The sequence below is a fragment of the Aspergillus candidus genome (assembly GCF_002847045.1).
Source record: "Aspergillus candidus strain CBS 102.13 unplaced genomic scaffold BDW47scaffold_62, whole genome shotgun sequence".
Taxonomy (NCBI): Eukaryota; Fungi; Ascomycota; class Eurotiomycetes; order Eurotiales; family Aspergillaceae; genus Aspergillus; species Aspergillus candidus.
Window position 1 is genome coordinate 110,841 of NW_020194067.1, and position 17,159 is coordinate 127,999.

Below are 17,159 nucleotides of genomic sequence, written 5' to 3' on the forward strand. Positions count from 1 at the left end.
GTTAATACGCTGATGCTGATAATAATAATAATATCGATCTAACAGCGGCAATAATGAAAATCAGAGGAAAAAAAATGCAGGGAAAGGAGAGGGAAAAAAAAAAAAGGGTATATCTAAATCTAGATCCACCACGCCTTGACTTTCATAAGAGTACGTGCAAAGGAACGAGGGGACCCCAGCCTGGATTATTATAAGAAGATCGTCCTGAGGAATATCAGACGAGAACTGACAAAAAAGAAAAAAAGAAAAGAAAAGAAAGAAAGGCAGAGAAGAAGAAAGAGAAAGAGACAAATGATATTGATTGAAAAGGAAGGCAAGATCACCTTTGCTTATTGCACATAACCCATTGTCCAGATCAACAGCGTCGCTGCTTTCTTCACTTCTATTCTAGCCCCGGTTTTAACTGTCTCTCTACTTCTGTTGATAGAGACAGATCGGTTCTGTTCATCTATACATCAGTTGCTTATACACACTCTGGGGATCTGATACATCCTTTGATTTCCTTCCTCTTCTCTCTCCCCTTTCCCACTGTCAATATTGCATTGCTTCTTATATACTGCTCTGCAGCCATTTCGATCTCCATACATCTTTCTTTTCTTTTTTTTTACGACCCAAACAGAACTAGCTCGAAATCCCCGGTGATTTTGGGCGGACGAAAGAGGCCGATTAGAGATTGAGAGGAGGACGCGGAGGAACTTCTGCTGTAAGTTGGCCTTACATCTTCCATGGCTCTTTCTGGAGATAGTGGCGATGGACTCAGGGCCTGACATTCGTGGTAGGCCTGGCTTCTCACCTTTCCTCTGCTCCAGCTGTGGGTCTTTGAGATTGGATCAGAAGCAAGCAAAGCAGTTCGAAGTACGACGATCCAGCTCAGGAAGAAGTATACACAGACCCTACATCATCACTCAGGTTGCCATCGATGATGGAAACCGCAGAACCAGTGTCATATGAATTCCCAGGCCATCCCATTGGTGCCATCGCACCTCGTCGCATGATGAACTCTGGGGTCGGCCACAACTTTCCCTTCTACACCAATCCAACCACTTCCTTTCCACTGTCATTCCAGCAATCGTCCTCAGCTACCTATGGATTTGGCCATACACTCAACAATCACCATCACCATCATCATCCTCCCAACAATCACCACCAGGGCTATCAGCATTTCTTCATAACCGGACATCAACACCACCTCAATTCACAACCAGTGCGCCTATCGTCGGAGCCACCACCCGCTCAGCTCATCCCGGACATCCGACCTGCGAAGAACGCCTTCAATCGGGTGGCCAGAGACCCACTGGTCAAGAATGACCCCGACCCGGCGTTGCAGAAAGCACGGTCACTCCACTTGTCAGCCCAAGGCAGCGCTTCGCACGGCAAAGATCCTTCTAGTCCCAACGAAGCCGAGTTCTCGACCGAGGTGGACAACCTCATGAAAGCAATCCAGGCCAAAGTAACCGATCCGCAACCGTCGACCGTACAGTCCCTCCCACCTCTACAACACTTGACTCACGGGGTCACCAACACTTTAGCCCAATCTTACACAATACCCCAACCCCAAGTCCCGAATCCATGTACCGCCGTCATGTTCGAGGAGCCTGCGGCTCGATCCGGAAAGAAACGCAAATACACCTGCACCCTTCCACACTGCGGGAAGAACTTTGCGCAGAAAACGCACCTGGATATTCACATGAGGGCCCATACGGGCGATAAACCCTTCGTGAGTGTGGCCAAGATACGCCGTGCGAGTCATCACTGACCCTTGTGATGACAGATTTGCAATGAGCCTTCCTGTGGGCAGCGTTTTTCGCAGTTGGGGAATCTCAAGGTTAGTCCTGTTATTGCTGGAAACCGACAATCATATCAAGATGTTGTTGTCTAATGGGACTTTCACTTCAGACTCATCAGCGACGCCATACAGGGGAAAAGCCCTTCTCTTGTGATATCTGCCAGAAGAGATTCGCCCAGCGCGGCAACGTCCGTGCCCACAAGATCACCCACCAACACGCCAAGCCATTTACCTGCCTCTTGGACGACTGTGGGAAGCAATTTACCCAGCTGGGGAATCTGAAGGTGCGACGGGAGGCGCTGCATATTGTTGAAATAGGCACCGAGCTAACTATATCATAGTCCCACCAAAACAAATTCCACGCCACAACCCTACGAGACCTGACCATCAAGTTCTCTCAAATAACAGATGGGAACATGGTCACTCCACAGGATCGAAAACTGTGGGAGTACTTTGCCACTCTATATAAAAACAGCAACAAAGGGATCAAAGGCCGCGGCAAAGACCGCAGGATCTCGCCGACTTCGAAGTCAGAACGGGGATCGGGAAGTCGAAACCAGTTTCAACATCTGGACGGGCTCGATGGAAAGGCGAGGCGTCCGAGTTACGAGGACTCCTCGGCCTGCACTGGAGTGTCAAGTAGTGACGAAGATGATGTGGAGCCTTATTATTTGGAAAGGCATGCTCATTGATGGCTTGCCTTACATACCCTTTGTTTTTTTTTTAATTTATTTTTGGCTTGTTGTATTTCTTTGTATGCTAATGTTACCACTACGATACCATATTCCTGGCTGGACTGTCTCCGCCAATTTGATTTGGGCAATTCCCGGCGTTCCTTCACTCTCCGCGCATCACTAAATGCTGATAAGTATGGCCGCTGTGCCAATCAGACAAAAATCCTTATAGAATACATAATATGTTGGTGTATAGACCTATGATACAAAAAGTATAGTTAAGATATCAACATAGTTAGGGACCCTGAACCCCAACGGGTATCTGAGGTGGAGTAGCGTATTCGGCTGAACATCCCATGTCTCTTATATTGAAACACAAGCTCCAAAAGACCTCCATCTCCTAGACCTTCGAAACCAAAGGAGGAAGATGTATCCGCGTATTCTCATACACCAAGAAAGTGACCCAAGTACTCGGCAGCACTCTAAACAAATTCGGCCCTAAGCCTTTATAAAAGCCCGCGATACCCTCGCGGGTCCAAATCTGCACGACGACATCGCGGATACCGCGATACGCAAGATGAGCATCGTAGGTCTGCAGCCTCGAGCGCAGCACCTGATACGGGTACGTGACGCACCCGGCAAAGATCTTCGAAAAGCTCGAGATGAGGAAGAAATCCAGATTGCCGAGTTCGCGTCTCTGCGCCGGACCTGATTCTCCATCCGGGGCCATCTGTGTCCGTCGGACTTTTAATCGCTCGTACACCATGAACTGAAGCGCGCCGTGGCTGACTCCGAACAGCGCCGGTAGCAGACCGCGGTAAAAGCCGGGGATACCCTCCGAGCGATAGATTTGCTTGGCGCCATTCGTGAACGATGTATATGCTCCCGGGGCTCCGGCGCCGGTTGATAACATGCGGGTCTTGATGACCCAGATCGGGTTGGTGAGGACAGACGTTATGACTCCTAGCGAAGACAGAAAAAAAAAAAAAAAAAAAACTGTATCAGCGGAAAAGAACGGCGCAAACGCTGCGGTGGGCAGGGACTAGGGCCCGGTCTTTCATACCTGCGGCGCCCGACGCAAGAAAAAAGTCGGAAGCGGCCAGCTCCTGCTCGCGAGAGCTGCGGAGTTTCCGCATCCCGTCCTTGAGGTTGCCATAGAATAGGAAGTACAGCGCCCAGCTGCTGGAGTTGCCGATGATGTTTGGTGTTAGGCCTCGGTAGAACGGCGCAATGCCGCCTTCGGTTTGGAATATCCGCCGGATGACGCGGAACGACGCGCCTGGTTTTGGGGAGGATCGGTCGACTGTGCGGTGGACGGACAGGATGGATCAGCTTGCGTTGCACGACAGGATAACAGCATTAGCGACGTACCTTGAAGTCGGGTCTTGATCAAATCCAATGGATGCAGGCAGAGAGTAGAGACGATTCCGGCCGTGAATCCCGCTATGGTCTCCACCGAAGACGACGAGAGGCCATCCTGGCCAGTCATGAACCTTTCGCGGAGCGAATCTTCTCTCACTCCGGTGATTGAGGATTTTTTGGGGGTTTGAAAAGGCTGAAGGTAGAAATATTGTCTTGGGGAGATAAGAAGTTTAAACTTTTAGTCCCCGGGGATTCGGAGCGGGCCCGATGATTCCGCCTGCTGGCGTGAACTACGGAGTAGTCAAGTACAGATACATCCCATTATTACTACGCCAAAGATTCGTTTAGACCATATCAGAGAATAGAAAGTAACAGAGTACACACATAATTCATATCTAGAGTACACGGACAGAAGAAAGTTGGGTAATTGAGCGGCCATCGCCAAATTCTTGTCCCGAGACGGCCTGTCTACCCGGGCTTTCCCCGGCTTTCCCAGGTGCGATGGTCGAATGCAATAAGGACCAGACAAGGGTAGACTGCTTTCGACGGTCTAGTAATGGAGATAATTCCTCGACTCTGATATACAATAAGAGACAAATTCCTTGGTATAATTCCTTAAAAATACATAGATGTCCATGTGTCGAGACAATCGAGGCCAGCCCTCCTCATCTTCCGAATATACGTTCCAGAAAACTCCTTGATGGAACAAATCTAAAATCAAAGACACCCAAGGCGTATCGTCACTTGAAAAGTCTGGATGTGATTGTGCAGGCGAGCGTCGCGGGCGTTTCGGTTCTATCTAAGCAAGCGGGGAGAACAGCCTATGCCGTGGGAAAAGGGTAGGTTAGCGGGTGAAATCGAATCGGTCGTTGGAGGGACAATAGTACTTGAAGAGAGACGGTCTCGGTTCACTGTAGGTGTAGCCTGTTGTCTTCGTCAGTCGCCTGGTTTTCGGATTGATGGGGTGGAAGGGCGATGCGTACCGAGATAGATGATCAAGGGCAGATAGCCACTGTGGAAACAGCGCATCAGTATCCTCTGTTCTCCAGGATTATAATGGAAGCAAGCCTGTATCTTACTAGTGGATCGCAACTCTGGAGACATCAATGACCTTGGAGATGCGCTCCTGATGAAAAACAGTCATTAGCAGATGCCTCGGACAGCCCTTGCCACAAAAGGTTGGAGTCTCATCGAACCTTGGTTTCCTCGGAAAACTGGGCCATATCGACGATTTAATATGTTCAGGTGGTATTGTCAAGGTGGACGGTGGAAGTTGAAGGTTTGTCGGACGAAAGGTGGAGTATGACAGACGGTGTTGGTTGAAGCTCAAACAAACTTTTTCCAGGGTGGAAGGACTAAAGCTCCGCCGATGACCTGTGGTACCGGAGCTTTCTCAACTTGAGTTGATCGGCCTCCACACCACCACAGTCACCATTGCTTTCCAGTCCAGTGAAGATTAAAGAAAGAAAAAAGAAAGCAACAAGGGAACAGAAAAAGGAAATCTATTACTGCAATTATTTCTCGGCCTTTATCCCCTCTCAATCTCTCTGAGCTTCTCGCGTTTCCATTTTTCGCCGCTCAGGTCAACCTTCGCATTCATCAGCGCCATGTCGGGCGCAAGACATTGGTATGCGGTCCTCCCTCCCCCCTAGCGGCGCATCTCTAATTCAAGGCTCATATAGGGAACAAGATAAGGAGGCGACTGTCTACATCGGAAATTTGGACGAGCGGGTCACAGATAGTTTGGTATGGGAGTTGATGTTGCAGGCTGGGCGCATCGTTAACGTTCACCTGCCGAAAGATCGAGTCACTCAATCTCACCAAGGCTACGGATTTGTGGAGTTCATCAGCGAAGAAGATGCAGAATACGCGTCGCGGATAATGAACGGCATCCGTCTCTACGGGAAGCCTATACGTGTGAACAAGGCCTCCGCCGATAAACAGAAGTCGGTGGAAATTGGCGCAGAGCTCTTTGTTGGCAATCTGGATCCTATGGTCATGGAGCAGGTGCTCTACGATACGTTCAGTCGGTTTGGGAATCTGATCAATATCCCAAAGGCAAGTGCTTTCGGGTTTGCTCGTGTGTCCATGATTTGTTAACACGCCATAGATTGCGCGAGACGAGAACAACTTATCGAAGGGCTACGGATTCGTATCGTTTGCCGATTTCGAGTCATCCGATGCTGCCATCGCTAATATGAACGGCCAGTACTTGATGAACAAACAGGTTTCCGTTCAATACGCGTATAAGAAGGATGGAAAGGGTGAACGACATGGAGACCAAGCAGAGCGAATGTTGGCCGCTCAGGCTCGCAAACACAACGTCCGACCACCAGCCCAGCCACTACCACCTCAATTCACCGGAGCAGGGCCGGCGGGTATGCCGGCTGGGATGGCAAATGGCGGAAGCCCTCGGCCCATGCATTCTGCACCAGCAGACATGGGCATGGGAAGAGGCGTTGTGCCTTCGAACAGTGGCATCCCGGCACCTTCTCCTCACCAGAACAGACCTCCCGTCCTTGCAAATCCGCTGGCAAATCCGCCTCCGGGTTTACCGGCACGGCCTCCACCCTCGCAGGCTGGATACGGAGGTCCACCACCGTTTGTTCCCCAAGGGTTCAACAACGCCGGCCAACAATCACCATTTCCTCCGCAGGGCGCGCCGCCGCCTTCGGGATTCGCTCCTCCTGGCTTTGGTCCTCCGGCAGGCACACCAACTCCTGGGGCCCCGTTACCACCAGGGTTTCAGCAACACGGTTACGGCCGTGGTCGGTGAGAGTACGTCTCATGTGAGAAACGACCAGTCCAGGGTCGTGGGCGGAGGAGAAACCTGGAATACGGGGTGGTGACCTTAGAACAAGGGCCTACTGACTCATTATAAGCGGAATGGCCGCTTGCATGTATGAGAACACGAAGTTTTTCTAACACTTTGCAATCCATAATAATCGCTAGCGGAACTTGGCTATATTACTAGAGCAACTCAATCCGTCTACAATTTTCTCGCATCCCCCATTTTATTTTTGCAACGGTGTTTTTACTCCTCTTTCGGCGTTAAATCCAAAAGCCTATTGTTGGTTCTATATTATTTTGTCCGAACACGTAAAACATGGAGAACATTAACTTCATTGAGTACGCATTGCTATATAATAGGAAAGAACCAAGGAGGGAGCGTAAACGGGTTAGTGGCAAATGAGATGTAGCGCCCCCAAATAGGACAACAGACCAGACAATTGGAAAGATAGTTTCGTGACGATAGATAGGAAGTCGCGAGAATGTAAAAAATATTAGGGAAGTGGTAGAGTGGTAGTACACCCATGTGTAAGGCACGCAACGCAGCCAAAGACGTAGAGTAAACGAGTGTTGGGGCATGAATAATCACGAGAAAGAAACAAATCTGGGGTCCTTGGGTCGGCCGTCCGGCCCAATGTTATGTTTCGAGAAAGTCCGTTCCGTATAAATGCGACGTGCTTCGTCGAAGTTGACTTTCCGTCGTTTCATGATCTTCCGGACTTCCCGTTTGCCCCGGGCGTCTAATCCTGCTCTACTGTCGCCGTCCACAACGTTCCCGGACAGATCAAAATGCGACGATGTCAGTCCGGCTTCGATATCACCGGCGAAGCTTGAGGGGAGGCGATCGTATATATAATCCGGCACAGTGATCAGTGGTAGCCATCGGGAGCGGGTGAGATAAAGAGCTGTCGCCTGGTCAGAGTAGTTCCTGCGTTGCAAGATTTGATATGGATTCAACGTACCAGTGCCGCAGATCACGACTGTTAGCAATAGAGAATAGAAGAGATAGTATTCCATCTTCTACTGGCCAGGGTACCTGGGTGCTGTATGTAATAAGAGGATGGACAATCTAGGTGGCTGAAAGCGGGCCCAAGATTAAATCTTATCTCCTGAGATGTTTAGGCTGATGTGAAAATCGATAATCCAACGTGCCAGTCAGGCAAGGTTCTGTCACATCATGGACCTTGAATCATACAAGGCATGTAAGATGAGTCGCTGTTGGAGTGGAGGAAATGCGAAGTAATCGAGGCAGCAGCCGCAAATCCGTTCCTATTCCGTACCTGCTGGCATTATAATGATATCAGTGACTGCAAAGAGAAAGCGGTGAACGGCGTAGGTAATCTACGTTTCCTGCCTGAAAAGTGTGGCAGAAGTGACAGACTATTCTCTATTCGGCTCGTTTAGCGAGGCCCGCCGGCCGCTGTGGCTGGCCATTCTTGGCTGGCACACACAAGTCGCCGACTTGGGTATGCTTCATCGCGACTGACTTGGAACCATCCATCAATTTGAGTGAGGAGACAGTTGAACCTTCATAATGGCCACCACCAACATCTCTAGCGACCTCGTCTGGCAAATCTCCCGTAAGTTGAATATACCGAGCTCCATGCACACTTTCGCGCGAAATCGTTTTTAAGACGGCGGATTTATCTCTTTTTTTTTTTTTTTTCTTCGACACTTTAAAAGAGAGGAAAGAAGAAAAAAGAAACCATCGACCGAAGACAATCCCTCATTTCCTGCAAAAAAAGAACTACATACCGCTTATCAGCTTTGCATTCTCTTGCTGAATTCTCAAACTCCGATGTGCGGCTAATGTATATCGAATTTCTTCACAGGCAACCAGAATGCTTTTCTGGCCAAGCGTAACACCGGCGGTGGCTCTCAGTTCTCCCGGGATCCCCTGAACCTGCAGAACAAGCACTCTTTCAAGGTATAATGGTTGAATACTTCTCGTCATGAATGATAGTCGCTAATACTCGTTTCTTTTTCCAGTATGCTGGTTATGCCAACAACAAGGTACATACGATCCATTGACGGCGTCGCATCTCAGCATGAATCGTGATATTAACTCCTGATGTTAGGCCATTGGTGTGCAGCCGACTGAGAACGGCGGCGTTGCCGTGATCACCAAGAAGCCCAGCAACCCCCAGCAGCCCGCTAAGAACGTGGTCACCGTTAACTACGGCCCCAACACCTCCGCCCGCAAGTAAGCAGAACCGACACTAGTCCACGGTGTATACAAGCTCTGCTTGATATCATCACTCTTTGTGGGGTGCCATGTATCTAACGCGGTTTCTTTGGATAGGATCTACAAGGGTGTCGCCAGCAAGACCGCTCAGAACGGCTACCGCGCTGATATCCGCGAAGACGCCGTTGCCCGCGTCAGCGCCATCCGTCGTTCCCAGAAGGCCAAGAAGGAGGCCGCGGCCAAGAAGCCCCGCGGCGCTCAGGCCCGGAAGGCCGCCGAGGAGAAGTCGGAGTAAAGGGTAGTTCTTCGCGAAACTTTGTTGCAACCACAAAATGTCGATTTATTATGACTCCATGGCAATCCAGGACATAGACAGCATGTCCATGTAATTTAGCGGGTGATGCCATGGAGGCAGTCCATCCAAAAAAAAAAACAATTCGGGATGGGGAAATGACAACGAAGACGACAAGAAGCATGACCTACGTGAAAATGGGGAAATAATCAAAAGAACCATGATCCACCGCTATATGCTTTTTTTTTTTTTTTTTAGTATTTATTCTCATTGTAGATGATGTAATTGAGCGCTACCCTTTTGGGTAGTAATACGCTGGGTAAGCTTCACTAATCAATTCTCACCTGTACCACCTGTTATATGATCTCGATTGGATTTAAGCCAGACGGCACATGTCTCGGGTTTGGAGGGATGTTGGACCACCATTTGTCGGGCCGAAGCAAAACTAGCATAATGGAGAATCATTAGTCGCGACCTTATCCGTCGTTTTGTCGTAAAGAGAAATCTGGCACCCGCCTTTTTCCGAACTCACCCATGATCAATGGATCAATTCGGGTATGCCTTGGCGGTACCCAGGAGAGATTTCCAGGCACTGGCGAAAACTGCCGGGGTCCGGGGAGTGACCACTGGACCAGTCCTAAACTAGGAGAGGGAGTGAGCCCCGGCACTGACGTTGGTCTTGGACGGGCAGCCGGGAAAGTAAAGAAGCCGATACGTTCCTGTCCCTCGCACAATTTATCCGACTAGACAGGTTAGATGAGTTCTATTTCAGTTATTATAATGAGGGAAGAGTGCAAGCAAATAATGAGAGATTTAGCCACCGCCTGTTCATTTCAATGGGTTGGAAAGAAACATGATTACCTGAGGGAGGGATCATGGTTCTACGGATGATGTATTGGATAGAACAGCCTGCACTAGTGGAGCTTCCCTGACAACCCCACATGTGATTAAATCCCCCTCCTCCCCTCTTCCGAGGGGTATATATATACGTTCTCTATATCCCTCTTTCTACCACTCTTACCATCACAAAAAAAAAAAGCCACCTCTCTGATTTTTCCTGCAAGGTAAGTGCACATTTTATACGAATGTGTCACCTCTGTGACAACTCCCCATCCACGACAGGCTAGCCGGTCATGGATGTCTTGAGACATCCCACCCCGCCATGACTCCCTCCCCTCTCTTACATTGTTCTCTCCCCTTCCCCCTCCTGTTCCCACCGAATCTACCTATCTATCGGGCTTTGGCTTCATATATCTATTGCCATTGTCTTGTTAACTAACAGACCGGGCCCAACTCTAGACAAGGGAAACTTTTGCACCAAAATAACTCAATTAAGAACAACTCACATCCAACAAATCATCCATCATGGTTAAAGCTGGTGAGAATCCCGCCTCGAAATCATTATAACCAAGAAGGAATAAATAGCTGATCTGAATGAAATAGCTGTTCTCGGAGCCTCGGGTGGCATTGGCCAGGTTTGCATACACCAATGTGCTTCATTGGCACTTGACTGAATGCTGATGCTTGTTCGTTTATTTATAGCCCTTGTCTCTTCTGCTGAAGACCTGCCCTCTGATTGATGAGCTTGCCCTCTACGATGTCGTCAACACCCCTGGTGTTGCCGCTGACCTTTCCCACATCTCCTCCGTCGCTGTATGTGCCAATGCACCACCACTCTCCGGATCACCCCGGCATCCTGGCATCAACTTGGACCGTTGACCTTTTTAACATTTTTCTCGCAGAAAATCTCCGGATTCCTGCCCAAGGATGATGGCCTCAAGAACGCCCTTACCGGCACTGACATTGTTGTGATTCCCGCTGGCATTCCCCGTCAGTAGTCCACGCTTTCCCCGCACTTCTCCCAATTCATCTAACGGATGACTCGAACTGTAGGCAAGCCCGGCATGACCCGTGACGATCTTTTCAAGGTCAATGCCAGCATTGTGCGCGACCTGACCAAGGGCATCGCCGAATTCTGCCCCAACGCCTTCGTTTGTATCATCTCCAACCCCGTCAACTCCACCGTCCCCATTGCCGCCGAGGTTCTCAAGGCCGCCGGCGTCTTCAACCCCCAGCGCCTCTTTGGCGTCACGACGCTCGACGTCGTTCGCGCGGAGACCTTCACCCAGGAATACTCGGGCGCCAAGGACCCCTCCACCGTCCAGATCCCCGTGGTCGGCGGTCACTCTGGCGAGACTATCGTTCCCCTGTTCAGCAAGACTTCCCCGAGCTTCCAGATCCCCGAGGACAAATACGAGGCTTTGATCAAGCGTGAGTGGCTTCGATAATCAATCGAACCCCGCCATGATGAGTCCCTCCTAACAGCATCACAATAGGTGTCCAATTTGGTGGTGATGAGGTCGTCCAGGCCAAGGATGGTGCTGGCTCCGCCACCTTGTCGATGGCTTTCGCTGGCTTCAGGTTTGAATCCCTGTGTTCATATGCAGCGGCTGTTGCTAATCTACTACAGATTCGCCCAGAGCGTTATCAAGGCCGCCAAGGGCCAGTCCGGAGTTGTCGAACCGACCTTCGTTTACTTGCCTGGTGTTCCTGGCGGTGACGCCATTGCCAAGGCCGTTGGCGTTGATTTCTTCTCTACTCAAGTGCAGCTCGGAGTATGTTCCACGCCCCTTTTGTCTCTATCTTCCTTTTCTGTTTTTTGTTTTCGTCTCCGATAAGGATTATCTAACTCTCGATACAGCCCAACGGTGCCGAGAAGGCTATCAACATCCTTGAAGGTGTAACCGAGAAGGAGACCCAGCTGCTGAAGGCCTGCACGGATGGCCTCAAGGGCAACATTGCGAAAGGCGTCGAATTCGTCAACAGCCCCCCGCCAAAGTAAATACACCCACCCCCCCAGCACATCTGCACACATGATCCCCTTTTGCCGGCCGGTTGCTTGATATCGCACCTTTGGTGTCTTCGACGGAACATACTTTTGTGGCTCCATCGACTCGCAGATCTCCGATATGGAAAGAGCCCTACTAATCATTATCATCCCGAAAGATAGGCTTTGAAAGAATGAAACGAATTGCTGGAGCCCCGTGATGAATGATATCGGGTGTGCAAAAAGCAAGGATGTAGACACATACTGAAATGAAATTACTATTTATTATTCTCTTTCACCACAACCCGGCCCTGTGGTGTCCCCCACAAGGAAAATGGATTTGGAACCGGCCGTAGATCTCATTATTGTAGTTGACGCCAGAGCAGGACCAGACGCAGCTGTGACTGCCTCACTCGCTGCTGATGATCTCTTTAACCTACGGTTTTGACTGCACCGTCTTGATCTGGAATGTTGCCCCGGGGAGCTCGGTTGTCTCTGCTTGAACGGTTGTATTGATACCCAGATTGGAAAGCGCTCCACGTATAATGCCACACGGAAACCAGAGGTACTGAACTTCAATTAGATGGTGTCCTTTTAATGGGTGTTGAGAGTGTGGGGATTTGCAAAGGGACTTGTGCCTACCGCTTGAGCCACTGTTACAGCGTCACCCCTGACAGACATACTCATCCGCGCGAATGGTCGAAAGGAACTATCGGTTAACACGTAGACACCCTGAGATCCAAATTAACTCCGTCCTTTCAATCTGGAGAAGATGTCTTAGGCGGTCGAGTCTTACCCGGTGATTGGTTTTAAGATTATCGATCTGCTTCCTGAACAGTATAGACCACAAGTCCTTGCACAGGAACTTGATTACATCCAGGTTGTCGCTAAATCGGGGACGGTCGCGAGCGAATCTGCACAAGATCAAAACCATTGACATACATTAGCATGGATTCTCAACCCATCACGGTGTCCGCCCCCCCCTCCTTATATGAACGAGGGCGCATCAAACAAACACCAGGCACGTACCGTTCTACAAGACCCTGTCCCACCCGATAACCCAAAGACTCGAGGCGAAAGAAGGTAGTCTCTCGGACTTCCTCATCTTCCAGTATTCTATCATTGTCCGAGAGTTCTTTCGCGAGCCGTTCGGCCATGGGGACCAGTTCTATGAGGAGAAAATCGAGACATGATGTGCTGACGAGGCGCGCGTGGGGATCGGAGGAGATATTCAGGGATGAACTGGTCGTCTCGAAAGACATGCTGGTCTTTTATATGAGTCGGTTCTACCGAGGTCTGAGGGAATAAAAAAGGCGGTTTCCTGATGTGTTCGGGTGCGGGTGAGGGGGGTTGCGAAAGATTACACTGGTTGTACTGTAGCTGGCACTTGAGAGCGTCGTTCGTTGAGTCGCTAGATCGGCGTTCCCGATGATATCCACCGGCCGATAACGATAAGCCGGTACAACAATCAGTACAACGATCAGGGCCATCTCGCCGTTCTACATTACTGGTGGTAGTTTATGAAAGGAATTCAAACCATAGATCAGGCCAAAACTTACTAGAGAATCGAATTCAGGGCCTTCGCTTTTCTTTTTAGTATGTGTTAGGGAAGGAGGTCTTGGATATTGATATAAGAAGCCAGTATACTAGTCAATACGGACGAACCCCTCGTCGAAAGATGCTATATTTTGTGTATATTCTACATGATCCTAGACAAATCTCAACAAAATCTTCCATAGCTGCCGACATTCTATTGTTTAACCTATGATCTTCAAAAGCTCCATGCAACTGCCAAACTCCAATATCCGCAAGCACCATGACGCCTTGAAAGACTACCCAAACCACACAGGGACTAGAAGAAAATAGATCACGCGTCATAGCCACCTGTCTGGGCCGGGGATTCTGAACTGGTCTGGCTTGCAAATGCCAAAGCTGCTCCGTTTGAGAAACCAGTACTATTTAGATTCCGGGTCTCCTGTCCAGGTAAAAATCGATCGAAGGTATTCAAGGCCGGTCGTTTTGCCGGTCTTACAGGAGAATCATCATCTTCATCATCACTTGCAGTAAGGTCGATTACTTGAGCCACGCTACGCTTATTGGTAGATTGGTGAGCAGCAGACGCTGTTGATGGTTCTCGTGATTGGGTAGGAGTGCAAAGCAAAGAATAGCTTTGCGCGGAAGTTGCTTCTTGCTTTATGGGAGTGACCCCGGGCTCTCTGACCTCTATTAGCTCGTCTTCATCTGACGCCGGGTTAAAGCCATCAGCACCCGTTGCATCGTCGCCTTTTGGAGCTGACCATCTGCCATCAGGTTCTATGACTACCTGTTCGACATCTGATGTTGTTGAGTGAAGTATATCATCGACATACCTACGTCGTTAGAGAAACATCATAGACGTGGAGATGTCGGGCTTACTGGTCAACATGCAGTGATTCGAAGCTAGTTGCTTTGGAGCAAATTGGGCATGACCAAGTTGGCGCCTGCTCCTGCAATTGCAAGAAAGACGATGCATCAAAACAACGGTTATGGGTACAGATGAGCGAGCGGCAGGGAACTTGGATTCGAAGCGTGGACAGAGGGCATTTTAACGACATCACGCTCGAGGTAGCAACAATGTCCGAATCGTCCGCCCTGCTTCTCACTGATGATCGTTAGAAGTATTCTCTTAGTTGGTAAATATACGCACTTTCCCGTATAACCTGTTCTTTGGGTATTGTTTTCCTCATTTTCAGCTCGGCTACGAGAGTCTCAACTGGGTGTCGCTGGACGAGATTGGCAAGAACATAGAACCTCTGCGCAAGTCAGTCAAAAGTAAAACAACAAATTTCAAGTAAAACCAGCAAAACTGGTGATGAGAGGTCTATCTATATGGGTTTTTTTGGATTGTACTGACCTTTTGGGTGAGGGCATACGTCATGACGATATGGTTTGGATACCCTGGTCTTTTGCGAATATAGTTTGTTACGTCGGCAGGTCTAGTTGTCCCAGGCTTATTTTTGAGACCTCTCAAATTGGCTTTGACTTCGTCAAGGTTTGCCTTTAGCTCAACTTGGTGCGGAAAAGCAATATCCGACTTGGTATATTGGGTAAGGCCAGAATCTGCAGCGCAATAAACCATAACCCGAATGTTCGGGTCTGCTTGCATCCTAGACGCTACACTGGGGCTAAGAACAACTCGAAGCTCCACACTGTCTCTTGTTTGTTCTCGGGCTTTGTGATATCAGAATCATGAAACGTCCAAGGTTCGATTTGCCATTTGAAAACACACCTCTGCATTCAACTGCCGGGGTAATTTGCTCAATTATGGTATAGAAGGGACTATCCTTGAAACTGAAACGTCCTTCCAGAAAATCAGCACTCACTTGTAAAGCAGGTGAATTTTTGGTCCACATACCGGACCCTACCCCATGCGGGGACATCGAAATCCCTAATGGAGAAGGTCTTTGCTGCACAGGCGTGGATTGGCTGATCGAGGATGTTCGATGTTGTTCTCCAGAAAAAACCTGCGAGTGTGATGGGGAAGGCATTGACCGATTTGCCGTGGCGTAGATAAATTTCCTCAGGCTGTCATAACGCTCGAATTGTCCTGCTTGGCTGAGGCGCTCCAAAACTAATGGTTCGCAATCAAGTCAGCAGTCTGCCCTGGGGAAAGCTCCGGTCGGGGGAAGAAGTCGCAGATAGCAGAGTACAGAGAGTATCGTTGAAAGGGGAATGGGGAGAGAAAACGGCAAAGAGAGGAAGTAGAGGTATAACAGACAATCGATTATCCTGAGTTGCAGTGAAGCCTTCACCCCAGAGACAGCGAGCCCCTCCCTCCTTAGGATATCTTTCAGCTGCACATTTGTGAGCGTCTTGACCAAAGCTACTACGCTTTGGAGCTCCTGAGACTGGGTGACGGAGGTCATGTTTCAAGGACGTATGCTACCAATTGCTGGTCGACCGCGGTCCAGGGAAATTTCAAGAGATGTAGGACAAAGCAGATGCGATATGTTTGGCAACAAGTTTGTTGAAATACATTTCAACCCACTTCTGAATTCAAATATTAAAGCACATGAGAAGAATGAAAATAGCACAACATCAGTGCATTAAGATTAAATCCAAAAGTATCACTAAAGAAACTTGGAAAAGAGAAGATAGACATGTAATCAAATACTATCGGGGAAGTCTGCGGAGCGGAGTACCAGGGACTGTTGATGACATAAGAAGGCTGCCCTGCTAACTTGATCAGTAGGTAGTGTTATCGGGCAGTGGCTCAACTGTTGAAACTTTTATTCTTTCCAACTCGGACCAAGCGAACCAAAACCAAAAGTTCATATCATCTTGTTTTTGATAAATTTTTTTCTCATTGATTTCTCTGAATACTGATCTTCTATCTTTTAATTCTTCCATTTTCCCTCAACCGTCGCGGAATAGAATAATGGCGAAAAGTGTTCGAGCCAGTGTATCCAAACGCAACAAGGCAAAGCTCCGAGCCACAGTTTTCGGGCCTGTTGTTGATGCACGAACTGAAAGATTATCGGCGAAATTGCAGGAGCTTGCCTCTCAGCCAAAGACAAATGAACATGAGAAATCCGACGTGGGGTCAGATACTGCAGGAATAGGTATGTCTCTTTATCTTTATGTCTTTAACATGATTTTTGGGGGGAATTTTTTAAACAAAAACTTACATTGATTGCAGATGAACAAAGCGGCGCTTCGGGACTATCAGAATACAATGAAGGTCAGTGTCCTATTTTATCTCTGGAGGCTTCTTCCACGTACTGACTGTTTCAAGATATGGATCTTGATAAAGCGTCTGAAAAGAAAACATCGTCACAGAAATCCGGACGTATCCACAAACGCCACAGCAACAGGAAAAACCGTTCATCTATAACTTTTACCCCACGCTTTCAAAAGTCACGAAAAGTTTCGAAGAGAAAGTGAAAACCTTCTGAGATAATCGACGTTTGTGTATATCATTGATCATTGGATCTCGTCCCAAACCTTCCAACAACGACATCAAAAGTTTGCCGAATTTGACTTGACTTCTAACACATCATTATACTTCATAATACCTGATTGTCATATGGGTTTTCACCAGACTTTGACATGTCAGTCTTTACGCCAAGCATCAAACTATACCAAGACGGTCATTTATTCTCCGCATGGGCTTCATAAATGCTTTTTTTCCTTAGGATATATCTTTTTGAACTCGTATATGAAAATTACTATAGTAGAGTTGGAGCAGGAAGCTTTCGATGATA

The 17,159-nt window shown here is 48.7% G+C and overlaps 9 protein-coding genes across 9 annotated transcripts; 5 read left to right on the plus strand and 4 right to left on the minus strand.

Annotated features, from left to right (window-relative positions):
• The first annotated feature begins 210 nt into the window (after nucleotides 1-210).
• BDW47DRAFT_112184 (putative C2H2 transcription factor) lies at nucleotides 211-2,594 on the plus strand. The gene is made up of 5 exons (XM_024814110.1): nucleotides 211-703; nucleotides 780-1,717; nucleotides 1,772-1,825; nucleotides 1,897-2,070; nucleotides 2,128-2,594. Exons 2-5 carry the CDS (start codon nucleotides 920-922, stop codon nucleotides 2,476-2,478), a joined length of 1,377 nt encoding a protein of 458 aa, XP_024668500.1. The 5' UTR covers nucleotides 211-703; nucleotides 780-919; the 3' UTR covers nucleotides 2,479-2,594.
• Nucleotides 2,595-2,671: 77 nt separating this feature from the next.
• BDW47DRAFT_112186 (putative mitochondrial folate carrier protein Flx1) lies at nucleotides 2,672-3,993 on the minus strand. The gene is made up of 3 exons (XM_024814111.1): nucleotides 3,832-3,993; nucleotides 3,524-3,763; nucleotides 2,672-3,423 (listed from the first exon to the last, which is right to left on the minus strand). The coding sequence occupies exons 1-3, from the start codon at nucleotides 3,947-3,949 to the stop codon at nucleotides 2,861-2,863; spliced, it is 921 nt and encodes a 306-aa protein (XP_024668501.1). The 5' UTR covers nucleotides 3,950-3,993; the 3' UTR covers nucleotides 2,672-2,860.
• Nucleotides 3,994-4,388: 395 nt separating this feature from the next.
• On the minus strand, nucleotides 4,389-5,158 carry BDW47DRAFT_112187 (mitochondrial import receptor subunit TOM7). Its single transcript, XM_024814112.1, has 5 exons — nucleotides 5,019-5,158; nucleotides 4,902-4,948; nucleotides 4,806-4,834; nucleotides 4,710-4,746; nucleotides 4,389-4,643 (listed from the first exon to the last, which is right to left on the minus strand). The coding sequence occupies exons 1-5, from the start codon at nucleotides 5,043-5,045 to the stop codon at nucleotides 4,622-4,624; spliced, it is 162 nt and encodes a 53-aa protein (XP_024668502.1). The 5' UTR covers nucleotides 5,046-5,158; the 3' UTR covers nucleotides 4,389-4,621.
• Nucleotides 5,159-5,234: 76 nt separating this feature from the next.
• On the plus strand, nucleotides 5,235-6,809 carry BDW47DRAFT_112189 (U2 snRNP complex subunit HSH49). Its single transcript, XM_024814113.1, has 3 exons — nucleotides 5,235-5,449; nucleotides 5,505-5,880; nucleotides 5,933-6,809. Exons 1-3 carry the CDS (start codon nucleotides 5,430-5,432, stop codon nucleotides 6,596-6,598), a joined length of 1,062 nt encoding a protein of 353 aa, XP_024668503.1. The 5' UTR covers nucleotides 5,235-5,429; the 3' UTR covers nucleotides 6,599-6,809.
• A 113-nt stretch (nucleotides 6,810-6,922) lies between these two features.
• BDW47DRAFT_112190 (DUF2015 domain-containing protein) lies at nucleotides 6,923-7,872 on the minus strand. The gene is made up of 2 exons (XM_024814114.1): nucleotides 7,575-7,872; nucleotides 6,923-7,517 (listed from the first exon to the last, which is right to left on the minus strand). Exons 1-2 carry the CDS (start codon nucleotides 7,627-7,629, stop codon nucleotides 7,198-7,200), a joined length of 375 nt encoding a protein of 124 aa, XP_024668504.1. The 5' UTR covers nucleotides 7,630-7,872; the 3' UTR covers nucleotides 6,923-7,197.
• Nucleotides 7,873-8,073: 201 nt separating this feature from the next.
• On the plus strand, nucleotides 8,074-9,319 carry BDW47DRAFT_112192 (60S ribosomal protein L28). The gene is made up of 5 exons (XM_024814115.1): nucleotides 8,074-8,192; nucleotides 8,445-8,539; nucleotides 8,602-8,625; nucleotides 8,691-8,815; nucleotides 8,915-9,319. Exons 1-5 carry the CDS (start codon nucleotides 8,147-8,149, stop codon nucleotides 9,090-9,092), a joined length of 468 nt encoding a protein of 155 aa, XP_024668505.1. The 5' UTR covers nucleotides 8,074-8,146; the 3' UTR covers nucleotides 9,093-9,319.
• Nucleotides 9,320-9,920: 601 nt separating this feature from the next.
• On the plus strand, nucleotides 9,921-12,175 carry BDW47DRAFT_112196 (malate dehydrogenase). The gene is made up of 9 exons (XM_024814116.1): nucleotides 9,921-10,153; nucleotides 10,389-10,467; nucleotides 10,533-10,564; nucleotides 10,632-10,742; nucleotides 10,832-10,919; nucleotides 10,983-11,360; nucleotides 11,426-11,510; nucleotides 11,560-11,704; nucleotides 11,791-12,175. The coding sequence occupies exons 2-9, from the start codon at nucleotides 10,455-10,457 to the stop codon at nucleotides 11,929-11,931; spliced, it is 993 nt and encodes a 330-aa protein (XP_024668506.1). The 5' UTR covers nucleotides 9,921-10,153; nucleotides 10,389-10,454; the 3' UTR covers nucleotides 11,932-12,175.
• Nucleotides 12,176-12,352: 177 nt separating this feature from the next.
• BDW47DRAFT_120344 (transport protein particle component-domain-containing protein) lies at nucleotides 12,353-15,821 on the minus strand (the record flags this gene model as incomplete). The annotated part of the gene is made up of 10 exons (XM_024815474.1): nucleotides 12,353-12,484; nucleotides 12,559-12,648; nucleotides 12,713-12,830; nucleotides 12,946-13,179; nucleotides 13,788-14,285; nucleotides 14,332-14,557; nucleotides 14,603-14,708; nucleotides 14,810-15,126; nucleotides 15,311-15,526; nucleotides 15,674-15,821. 10 exons carry the CDS (start codon nucleotides 15,819-15,821, stop codon nucleotides 12,353-12,355), a joined length of 2,085 nt encoding a protein of 694 aa, XP_024668507.1.
• A 376-nt stretch (nucleotides 15,822-16,197) lies between these two features.
• Nucleotides 16,198-17,144, plus strand: BDW47DRAFT_112204 (DUF2423 domain-containing protein). Its single transcript, XM_024814117.1, has 3 exons — nucleotides 16,198-16,517; nucleotides 16,595-16,636; nucleotides 16,691-17,144. Exons 1-3 carry the CDS (start codon nucleotides 16,334-16,336, stop codon nucleotides 16,837-16,839), a joined length of 375 nt encoding a protein of 124 aa, XP_024668508.1. The 5' UTR covers nucleotides 16,198-16,333; the 3' UTR covers nucleotides 16,840-17,144.
• The last annotated feature ends 15 nt before the right edge of the window (nucleotides 17,145-17,159 follow it).

Coding starts and splice junctions, on each gene's coding strand:
- BDW47DRAFT_112184 (XM_024814110.1), top strand. CDS start 920: ATGATGGAAACCGCAGAACCAGTGTCATATGAATTCCCAGGCCATCCC. Junction 1,718..1,771: donor ATACGGGCGATAAACCCTTC/GTGAGTGTGGCC, acceptor TTGTGATGACAG/ATTTGCAATGAGCCTTCCTG. Junction 2,071..2,127: donor CCCAGCTGGGGAATCTGAAG/GTGCGACGGGAG, acceptor ACTATATCATAG/TCCCACCAAAACAAATTCCA.
- BDW47DRAFT_112186 (XM_024814111.1), bottom strand. CDS start 3,949: ATGACTGGCCAGGATGGCCTCTCGTCGTCTTCGGTGGAGACCATAGCG. Junction 3,764..3,831: donor GATCAAGACCCGACTTCAAG/GTACGTCGCTAA, acceptor TCCACCGCACAG/TCGACCGATCCTCCCCAAAA. Junction 3,424..3,523: donor TCTTGCGTCGGGCGCCGCAG/GTATGAAAGACC, acceptor TGTCTTCGCTAG/GAGTCATAACGTCTGTCCTC.
- BDW47DRAFT_112187 (XM_024814112.1), bottom strand. CDS start 5,045: ATGGCCCAGTTTTCCGAGGAAACCAAG. Junction 4,949..5,018: donor AGTTTTCCGAGGAAACCAAG/GTTCGATGAGAC, acceptor GTTTTTCATCAG/GAGCGCATCTCCAAGGTCAT. Junction 4,747..4,805: donor GCCCTTGATCATCTATCTCG/GTACGCATCGCC, acceptor CGAAGACAACAG/GCTACACCTACAGTGAACCG.
- BDW47DRAFT_112189 (XM_024814113.1), top strand. CDS start 5,430: ATGTCGGGCGCAAGACATTG. Junction 5,450..5,504: donor ATGTCGGGCGCAAGACATTG/GTATGCGGTCCT, acceptor AGGCTCATATAG/GGAACAAGATAAGGAGGCGA. Junction 5,881..5,932: donor ATCTGATCAATATCCCAAAG/GCAAGTGCTTTC, acceptor AACACGCCATAG/ATTGCGCGAGACGAGAACAA.
- BDW47DRAFT_112190 (XM_024814114.1), bottom strand. CDS start 7,629: ATGGAATACTATCTCTTCTATTCTCTATTGCTAACAGTCGTGATCTGC. Junction 7,518..7,574: donor AGTCGTGATCTGCGGCACTG/GTACGTTGAATC, acceptor ACCAGGCGACAG/CTCTTTATCTCACCCGCTCC.
- BDW47DRAFT_112192 (XM_024814115.1), top strand. CDS start 8,147: ATGGCCACCACCAACATCTCTAGCGACCTCGTCTGGCAAATCTCCC. Junction 8,540..8,601: donor AGAACAAGCACTCTTTCAAG/GTATAATGGTTG, acceptor TTCTTTTTCCAG/TATGCTGGTTATGCCAACAA. Junction 8,626..8,690: donor CTGGTTATGCCAACAACAAG/GTACATACGATC, acceptor TCCTGATGTTAG/GCCATTGGTGTGCAGCCGAC.
- BDW47DRAFT_112196 (XM_024814116.1), top strand. Junction 10,920..10,982: donor GATTCCCGCTGGCATTCCCC/GTCAGTAGTCCA, acceptor CTCGAACTGTAG/GCAAGCCCGGCATGACCCGT. Junction 11,511..11,559: donor ATGGCTTTCGCTGGCTTCAG/GTTTGAATCCCT, acceptor AATCTACTACAG/ATTCGCCCAGAGCGTTATCA.
- BDW47DRAFT_112204 (XM_024814117.1), top strand. CDS start 16,334: ATGGCGAAAAGTGTTCGAGCCAGTGTATCCAAACGCAACAAGGCAAAG. Junction 16,518..16,594: donor GTCAGATACTGCAGGAATAG/GTATGTCTCTTT, acceptor CATTGATTGCAG/ATGAACAAAGCGGCGCTTCG. Junction 16,637..16,690: donor ACTATCAGAATACAATGAAG/GTCAGTGTCCTA, acceptor GACTGTTTCAAG/ATATGGATCTTGATAAAGCG.